At 38.2% G+C, this 10,807-nt stretch overlaps 1 protein-coding gene across 1 annotated transcript; it reads right to left on the reverse strand.

Moving 5' to 3' along the window:
- Positions 1-4,222: 4,222 nt before the first annotated feature.
- Positions 4,223-10,458, reverse strand: LOC139735281 (guanine nucleotide-binding protein G(I)/G(S)/G(O) subunit gamma-7-like). Its single transcript, XM_071646035.1, has 2 exons — positions 10,331-10,458; positions 4,223-6,808 (listed from the first exon to the last, which is right to left on the reverse strand). The coding sequence occupies exons 1-2, from the start codon at positions 10,369-10,371 to the stop codon at positions 6,598-6,600; spliced, it is 252 nt and encodes an 83-aa protein (XP_071502136.1). The 5' UTR covers positions 10,372-10,458; the 3' UTR covers positions 4,223-6,597.
- Between the last annotated feature and the right edge of the window lie 349 nt (positions 10,459-10,807).

Consider the following 10,807-nt stretch of genomic DNA (forward strand, 5'->3'; position numbering starts at 1 on the left):
TCCCTATAATCAAAAATGATTTTATCCTGTTCTTGAGGCAGGAATGAGAAGATATTGTACAAGAAGGTATGATTGATAATAAATGAGCTACTGTAAACTGAGGAATGGTCATGTGCATTTGAATTTCGTGATAGCCAAGATTCGCGGGATTTAATTGCACTTGAAAGTTCTTGTCTTCACTATATGCACTGAATATTAGAGGCAACTCGCGAAAATTTCATGCCACGAAAAAGACCGTCGGCTCCAATTCGTGAAAATTTCATGCCGTGAAAATATTGTGTTTTACAATATCTCATGCCCATGTGTCAAGTCAAATTCTGATTGGCTGACAACTGACATGTCTTCTGATCCATTGCAACTCTGTAATCAGCACAAAGATGTGTATGTGTGTGTGTTTGTGAGCTCAAACTTTGTCAGTTCAGATTAATTTGCCGTGATCTAATCTCTTCACAGCACTTCTCATGTCTGCTTGACTTGTAAAGATCTATTGCAGAAAGTACATAGATATTTTTAAAGTATTTCTAAATGATAGTGTATTGCTTTTGTAAGATATGTTATTATTGCAAAGCACTGTATTTCATTTATATATATGCGTGTATGAGTATTTTTGCAAAGTGGTGCATGTGGGGAATGATGATTAAAAAAAAAAGGAAGAAAAAACCTAAACATATAAAGACTGCTAGGAAGTGGATGAAACTGATGAAAATTAATTGGAAAACTGATTCTACAGGTAGTAACTTTGGGATCCAGATAGATTGTAGAATAGACCACCACCCCCCCCCCCCTATTTTGGGATGAATTTATAGAATATGCATACTCGCTTCCTTCTTAGAATGATGTTGACCCTAGCTTCATATTAAGACAAGAATGACAGGTACAATAGGTAAGTGTCAGACTTTTAGTTAAAATGAGTAGAATCAATGTTTCATGGATGAGACACACTTTGAATGAAACTAGATCATGCAACATGATAATGGCAAGGACACGGAATGATACAAATCGGGCTTCACTCCACCTTGAATGTAATCAGATGCCATTTCCCCGCATCGTTGAAAACACAGAACTATTTTAAGATTCAATGTAAAGGAATTGTTTGATGTTATCCACTGTACAGAATCCATTTAAGGCAGTGAACCAAACAGGATACCCGTAGTAATGTAGACAAAAGACACAACGGCATGCATTAACATTCTGAATATAGGAGCTTGACATGGGTAGATAAAAGGGGGTCATGTTATGCACAGTAGTTTAGTTATGTTTTATCAAGGAGATGCAAATAAAGCAAAAATTGAGACCAGCACTCCTCAAAGTTTTGAGTTGTGAGTGAAGTTTGCCAAGTTTTCACTCCAAAAGAAGGCTCTGTGGATGCAGTGTAAATGTTGTATGCTATAGAGAATGTTGATTTATGACACACAAAGAGATTGTTATGCAAGCATTACCAACTCAATTAAAAAAGATAAAATACTGCCAGATATATGTCTGAATCATGTGGAAAAAAAAATCTTATGCCCTTCTCTTTATTTATTCATATTTTTTGCTGTGTTTGTGTGATTCCCTGGTACATGGTCGATGGTTGGATGGAGGTGCATTATTGAAAAGATGAGTCCTGATCAAGGAAAAAAAAGGCTGTGCTTGTACTTGTTCCATAAGTAATGTTTGTGGAAATAATTGTGTTAATTTGTATGTATATCATCTATTAGATTAGTCAGGAGTAGAAATCTTCAATGTAAGAAACTTTGGCTGAAATTCAGAAGACAAAAAGCACACCATTCACTCTATTTCAACAGAATGCTGTGGGGATCTTGAACAGTTGCTTGTACACATTGGTCAAATTTAGTGTGATGGATGTTGGATTACTGTAAAACTGAATATTTTTCTGGGAGTAGTTTTTCACGCTCACCCAGGTGAGATGAATATCTTGTGTTTTTAATTCATGGAACCAAAATATAAAATAGTATTACATGCAACAAGCCCCCCCCCAAAAAAAAAAAAAAAAATACACATTTTCATGTTTGTGCTAGTTTTATATCGCACTAGTAAATATGTATTATGCAAAGTATGCACAAATTTCCATATTTATACAAATCAATTACCACAAACTAAACATTATTTCTACAGTGTGTCAACTATGCATATGGTTATTTCTAAACCACCAAATACTACTCCCTAAAACATTTCCACAAATACAGGAATGCTACCTGATAATTATCATTATGATACTTCTGTTAGTGATGACAATAATGTGATAATGAAGATAATGAAGATAATAATAATAATAATAATAATAATAATAATAATAATAATGATAATGATAATAATAATAATAATGATAATGATAATAATAATGATAATAGTAATAATGATAATAATAATAATAAATAATAATAATAATAATAATAATAATAATAATAATAATAATAATAATAATAATAATAATAATAATAATGGTATTATTATTGTATCATTATTGCTATTATTATAATTATTAATTATCATCATCATCATTATAATTATCATTATCACTGTTGTTGTATAGTTGCTATCAGCATCATCCTTGACATTCTGTGCTCTTTCACTTTATACGACTTCATAATTAGGCTGCAAATACCTGATCCTAGACATGGCTGAGACCCCAGTCCAACCTGCTTATCAATATAATATCTGTTCATGCCTTGTCGAGTAATATTGCTTACAGACACACAAACTAACAAACAAGTGCTGGCAAAGATGATTGCCCTCTCGCTGGGGGTAATAACGACAATGGTTCACACGTGCCGTGGACAAAAATTCTACCATTTATTCTGAGTGAACGCTCAACAGCACAGAAAACTGCAATTTCATTGGGTGCAAAATGGTATGAAACTCAATACAATCAACAATAAGACTTATTTGAACCTGTCTTCAGTAAATCTGATGAGCTTTGATTTATTAAACAATGTGGTAGGTGCAATTTAGATTTACTCACTTGCATACCAGGATATCGGCTGTCAGCTTACAAATAAATTCATTGCTTATCACCACCAGTGGGATTTGTTTGTGCATTACCAAGCATGGGACTAGCTCACAGAAACAATTCATACACGCAATGACGTAATTTAAACACACAAATGTGTGACGGCCATATTTTCTTATTTTCGTACGAACAGTCTATTAAACAACCACTAGTGTGCAGCGTGTGGTGACACATCCAGTGCATTAAGCTCACTGTTCCCATAGGTATTTGTCACAACCCATCATTCTGAAACCATAGACAGCTACAGTAATTAATACAAGTTTCCTACAATGGTATATGTGTACACTCATTCACATTACAATATTTTGAGGGACACAAGGGAAAGATTTAAAAGGGAAAGGGGTTGAAAATTGATATGAATGACATATTTCACTCGGATGAAGTGAGTGCCTGGCTGGTTTGATGTTTCGTCCATAATATGTAAGGAATGATTACTCATTTGAAATGGTTCATGATATATATTGATAAGCAATTACAGTGTACTAGTAACATGATAGTGTGTTTTTGAAGTCATAAAAAAAAAAATACACAAATTTTAGAAAGTTTGTCTTCCTAATCATGATTCCATTCTCTAAATATTCTAATCAAATTACTTCCAACTATTCGTCTGTGAAAATCTACCAAAAAAGGAATATACCTATCGAAAAGTAATATACAACATCATTACAAAAAGTTCATTCAAAGTTGGAAGCCATTCATACCTTTGTTCAATATCAGAGATATCTGGTTTACTCAGTAATGCACCATTTCCTGAATATACATTTTTTTTTTTTTTTTTAAAGAAGAATACTACTACTGTGGGAAAAACGGAAGGATTTCTTTAGTACAAAAGCTGCAACCATGCAATCACTACAAAGTCCACAGAGCTGCCATATATTCCTACACAGTGACTTAATTTACCTGACATAAAGATAAGATTAAGCTACAGGTCTATCTATCAATTTCAGGAAGGAAATGGGACAGCACACATGAAAATCTTCCTGTAGAGCTTATAGGAAGATTCTGAGTGATGGAAATACAGATTAAGTGGTAGCATCTTTTCCTCTGAAAGAATATTCAGATGTACAGTGTGTGTGAATGAGAATTTCTTAGCCTTTCCAGTTCTCAAAAAACACCAAACATAATTGGTCAATACTGCATGAATCTTGTCTTGATTCACTTTCTTAATACATTCATCTGGCTGGTCAGTATTTCACTAATACCAAAAAAATATTCAGTGGAAATTTTACGTACTAAATATCAGGGTTTTCACCGATGGAAGTTATAACAAGCTTTACAATGTAAGTAAATTTGTCCAGAAACTTGGAAGTTTTGACAACAAGCGCACAGAGAGGATTAGTGTCATTCATGTTTGGTCCCATCGTTTTAAACGCGGCAAATCCACACCACATTGTGACAGATCGTTGGGATATATCACTGCCGAGTTTTTGCTATGCAAATGTTACATGCAGATGTTTCAAAAGATCCGTTCAGTTTTGCTGTGATGTCATCCTGCCTATGATGTTTTCTACCCAGCATGCATTTCACTTCTTATCAGATGGCCAAGGCTGATCAATCTCATTACCTGCTATCATCCTCAGAGTTTAGTGAAGGTTTAACAGTAACAGAAGACCACATTAGTCCTTCTCACGCTGTTTTAAATCTTGGTCCATCAAATTACATGAATGCATCACAGATTAAACCACCTGCGCTCTAAAAGTTGGACAATACTTATTCACCAGTTTGCGAACCTCAGATTGGACTCTTGCAACACTTGAAGAATTGGTATGATTAAGAGTGATTAAATAAAAACACACTAAAATCTGAGTGACAACCACAGAATAGATATTACATAAGCAGAGGAGTAAAAATACCAGATTCCACAATATTGCAGTGAACTTCATAGCATGTGAGTTACGAGGCACAATATAACACGCTTCACATGGACTCGTACTGTTATGCAACAGAGAAATATCAATGAGCTTTGAGGCACTCCACGTATAAATAGTTGAAAAAGACAAACAAAATGTGAACATGAAAAAAATGTGTAACAGACTGAAAATATACCTAGACACCCGTGGGCACATTGTGTCCATTCTTCATCTTAAATAATGAAATTTGAAGAAGGGTTGTACGTTAACTTCAGCATGTATTTCGACATGGATTGGAGTAAATTTTTGATGTGGTAATTGGCAAAAGATAGGACAGTTTTATGCACACCCCAACAGGGAAGTGTTATGAATTCTACAATGGAGTAAACTCTTAAAAGTAATTTGTTATCATAGGCTGATTTATTGAACAGAGTGTGTGATTAACTTTTCTCAAATGTAATATTTCATAGTAATTAGTCTGTAGGGGGAAAGGAATATTAACATATACTGTATGTTGTTACAAATAACAAGTGAAAGTACAAAAATTATATTGTTTTGAATGAAATTATCACAGCATGTTTCATACTGTTCAGAATTCTTGCATACAGAAAAAAAGAGAAAATCGTAGCTTGCACGACATATGTTTTATGTACAAAAAAGTCAACAAAATTCTCAGAACACCATGTGAGTACATTAGGTGGTAAAGTCAAGTAAGTAAACAGGGTAAATAAGGACAAACTTAAAGAGTAAATAGGATATATTACAGCCTCTCTAGAAAGGCTTAAAATAAATACTACATGGAAGAGAGAAAAAAAATGACAAGAAATGGACTTGCAAATGATTTTGGAGGTGGACTAAACAAGCAATACATTGTACTGACATCTTGCGAGCTTAACATACATGTACTATGCATATATGACGCATCCATAATCCCATACAAAGAGCCAAAACCAAGAAAAGAGATTTCCTATTTGTCATTTCACTTCAAAAAGGAGATTACACAACCTCAAGCTTTTCTAGACATTTCAGAAAGAATCAGAATTATGACTGATTTTTATTCTGTGGCAGCAGCCAGGAGTGCAAAGGATTGCTGTTATTGCTCATAATGCTCATCAAATTGGCAGCCTGGCATGCTGATCATCACACATGGTCAGCAGTAGGAAATACTTTCCACGCAGAATGTATAGCGGGTACAGTATTTGTTCGACACATGGTTTGCTATTTGCATTTGTGTAAATGCATCGGTCAAATTCGCAAGTGGTACAGATCCGACACGACGCACGGAGAAATGACACCTTTCAATGGAATCAGACATGATCAATCAACAGGACTGACATCTGAAGAATTCTGAACTCCTCCCTATCAATGTGAACGCATCTTGTGCAGAAAACCTTTTACGACAGGCACAACCACACTTTTTCCTTCCATGTACAGCTCAGCTTGCAAGACACAGCGACAATACAGTGCTCGTGCAAGAGCAACTCCGAAAGAAATTTCAAGCATAGCAGAAGATTATCACAATATAGTCCGGCAGTTACGGTAAAGAAAAAAACTAACAAAAACTTTTTTTTGGAAAAAAGGAGAAATTGTGGGAAGGAAACAAGCGAAGAGAATACATGAGATAGATATAGAGGAAGAGACAGACGAGAGACAGAGAGAAGATGAGACACTAGAAGGGAAGTGAAAGTATGTTTTTTTGTTTTTTTTTCAGCGGCTGACCATCCCGGGATGCGACTAGAGCAGTAGGCACTTGCCCTTGTCCTTGTAGGGGTTCTCCCCGGTGGGTGACATTCCTGTGAGGAGCATGTCGCTGGAGTGGTGCTTCTCGCAGTAGTCCCGCAGGCTCTGGGCCGCCTGGGACACCAGCATCGGCTTCACGTCGGCCTCCATCTTCAGCTGCTCCACTACCTTGCGCATGTTCTGGTGCGAGGACATCTTGCTCTGCCTGGATGTGGGGTGGGAGGGGGGAGGGAAGGGAAGGGGAGGGGGAGGGGGATGGGGAGGGGGATGGGGAGGGGGATGGGGAGGGGGAAGGGGAGGGGGAAGGGGAGGGGGAGGGGGATGGGGAGGGGGAAGGAGAAGGGGAGGGGGAAGGGGAGGGGGAAGGGGAGGGGGAAGGGGAGGGGGAAGGGGAGGGGGAAGGGGAGGGGGAAGGGGAGGGAGAGGGGGAAGGGGAGGGGGAAGGGGAGGGGAAAGGAGAGGGGGAAGGGGAAGGAGAAGGAGAGGGGGAAGGGGAAGGAGAAGGGGAGGGGGAAGGGGAGGGGGAAGGGGAGGGGGAAGGGGAGGGAGAAGGGGAGGGAGAAGGGGAGGGAGAAGGGGAGGGAGAAGGGGAGGGAGAAGGGGAGGGAGAAGGGGAGGGAGAAGGGGAGGGAGAAGAGGAGGGGGAGGGGGAAGGGGAGGGGGAAGGAGAGGGGGAAGGGGAGGGGGAAGGGGAGGGGGAGGGGGAGGGGGACGGGGAGGGGGAAAGGGCGGGGTCGAGGGTGCGGTCAGTGGAAGACAAAGAGAGGAGAAGAAGCATAAAAGCGATGTCGCTACATAGGTCACATATTCATTTTGTGGAAGCACTACAGTAGAACAGAGGATAAGGTTTTTGGCTCTCAGTCAAGACCCATGGTTCACATCCTGTGTAGCACCTACAGTGCAACCGGTGCACCCACATCCTTGGACCCACATGTACTAATGGGTACATGGCAATGCAGTGGTAATGACAATGTGTTTTTTTAAGAGTAGGGAACACTCTTGCAACAAGTGCACGATAACATGTTTACAGTGGCTATAGTCAGTGAGGCAATGTGCGGCTAATAAAAATCGCCACACAACTCACGACAATAAAGATTGCAGAATTTTGTGACCCCTTCTACATAAGGTATTATTTACAGTGTACCACAGCCATGGTACAATTACATCTTCTCTACGAGAATAGTGCCTACAAATTACTATAATGGTATTTTATTCCACCGCATTAAATTCAAATGTGAAAGCACCTACATGTAGCTCAAGGAGTGTGCAGACCAGTCATGATACGCTGACATCTAGCTTTCTTGCGGAATCACAAGATTTATGCACCTCAACCCCCGCACATCAATGGTGGACTTTAATCACAGGAACTATCGACACCATCCGCGGGGGAAAACCTTCTTCTCTGACCTTGTGCATTAAATATCTTGAATTGTTTTCCCCAGAATTACTAATGCCAAAACCTACAGCCTGTAGTTTGACCTCAAAGAAAAACATGTACGTATACTGTACATATTATGTAGTGCTCGAGTCATATCTGGGGCCTGTCTTATAAAGACTTGCGATAGAAATCAATCACAAGTTTTGTGTGTGCTCCAATGCAAGTTGCGATTGATTTGGGGACTTGTGATTGATTTGAAGGCTTTATAAGACGGGCCCCTGAATTCTTGCAAAAGTTTCTAAAACTACAAGTAATCAATAAAAATTATGCTTTAATATTGGAAATTTATAAATGGACTGCTTCCCTAGGTACTATTGTGGCTAAATAAAGTGGAAAATATCAAATTTCCATGGGAATAACAGAACTTTACTTATTGCACTTGTTGCTATATTTCTTTTACACAAAAAACAACAAAAAAGAATCTAAAATGTGGGGCTCATGCATGTAAATTGGTATTTTGCAAACACCATAAGTTGTGCATATGTGCAATGTGTATGTACATGTATGCATATGGCTTTCAGAGATTTGGGGAAAATCTTGTTTTAAGTTGTTTAATTTTGTTTTACTTTATACATTTTGTTGTACTAAGTTCACTACTTTACATTCACACAATTGAGGGGGTCGGTGCAATATAGTGCTAACCCACACTCTTGTCAAAATTGAGTTACATGCATTTTCATAATCCTTATCCTTCACTCTAACCTCCGTGAAAATATCATATTTGAATTCAACCAATAAGATGGTAAAAAATGCATGCATTCATGTTTAATTAATGTACAATGTATGGACTTTCCAAACATTCAACAGCAATTATCTAAAAATGACTATTGTGTGGGTTAGCACTATATTGCACCGACCCCCTCAATTGTACGTACTGTACTACAGTATTTATCATGTATCCACACCAGAATACATACGTGCTACAAATAATGCAGCCATCAGCAAATAGCCAGGCTGCTAATTTGGGGAAATGAGAAGAACCAAAGAAAACACACTAAAAACAGAGGAAGTCTTATGACAGGAAATATGAACCAGCTTAACAATGGCACAGGTAACAGGACTCCTGATGTGATTACTTTCCCATTAATACTCATAAAGCTGGGCTGTACACACACACAAACCCCAAAGACACTCATATTTACCTGCAATTACAGCATTTGCTCTGTGAAGAAGCAGTATCACCATAAACTGTCCCTTTAAATTCATATACTGTCCCTTTAAATTCATATACTGTGTACGCCATTTCGCGAGTCTAAATTTTCACGAATCGGGAATTCCCGACGATTTCGTGAGTGGTTAAACTTGCGATCATGGAGTCTTGTACTGAACGGAGAAATGTACACATGTACGTCACATCCACATGGGGATCAGAGTCAATATTTTTGTGTGTCTTTAATTTTGTGACTAGCACCTGACTCGCAAAATTCGCGAACATAAAAACCTTGCGAAATATTTAGCATATACAGTATTTGTCCTAATAATGTCGTGCATTTACACAAGGGCCTAAAGGATGCTGCTTGACTCATTATTGTACCGTACTCAAAATAACGTACAACTGCACAGAAAACAATTTATGATGGTTTGAATGACTGTGTACTACAGTGGCATACAGTACAATTTTTTAAAATAAATTCATTACATTGATTACATGTATGCACATTTTTACAAAACAGAGATATTCATTGAAAAAAAAATGCACACATGCAAATTAGATGAGGCAATGAATGATGTCATCACTCAGAGACACGTACCATCAATGGTTTAGAGACACTTCACAGAAACGTCTACGGGTGTGTTTGTTTCATCTCAATATTTATCATCTACTGACAACACCTTGACCACAGAGTGTAGTTTCACTTCCAGGACAGGACAGGAAAGGAACAATTACGTCAAAACTTCCTACAACCCGCTCAGCTGACAGGGAATAGGAACTACAATATCCATAGAAAAGAAAATAGCTCAGCTTAACCCAGACTATACTAGCAAACTAGACTTTTTTTTTTTTTTACTATTGCTACTGTTGAGGTAGTTTATTGATAAAGTTTACAGTAAAACATACGTGTAGCAGCCAACAGGCTGAATCGCTGTTTTCACACTGATGTTAATTACACACTGAAAACTCTCAATTATAAACTATTTTATACTATCAAGCAAACATTGATTTTCTATGCTGCAAAACACACATTATGCTTTATGCACACACATGAAGAACAAAAAAAAATCACGTGCAAAAAAAACAAACACAACACACACACACACACATACACGCAGTCATTTAGAAAAACTTACCAATCTCTTGACGTACAATCATAATACCCCTGATAACTCATGGCACTAAAAACCAATTAATTACGGAGATTGAGTTCAAGTTCACAGCAGCAGGCTTCACAAGCCCCTTCACTACGCGTCGTCCAAAAGTCCACGAAAAGTAAAAAAAAAATCAAAACTGGAACGAAGAAGAAGGAATTAAAAAAAAAGGAATCTCCCAGATTTACGTAGAAAGTGCAAACGGATAATTCCTGTAATAAACTCCTCTTGCTACTTGTGTGAAACGCGTGGGCACATAGGACTGGTTGAGGGTTTCGCCACTGCCTAGCACTACTGCACACGCTCTCCCCGTGTTTAGCCACACAGGAAGTCCAGGGGAAATAGACGGCCTGTCGTGTGTGTGTGCTGAGTGGTAATGGTGCATGTGTTAACTACATAGGGCTTCCTCTCTCCCGGTAGCCAACAACTTTGCAGCTCTTGCCTTGGTGTACCTACAAC

This window comes from Diadema antillarum, unplaced genomic scaffold, assembly GCF_040938485.1.
Source record: "Diadema antillarum isolate AM-2024a unplaced genomic scaffold, OU_Dant_1.0 seq00000569_RagTag, whole genome shotgun sequence".
NCBI lineage: Eukaryota > Metazoa > Echinodermata > Echinoidea > Diadematoida > Diadematidae > Diadema > Diadema antillarum.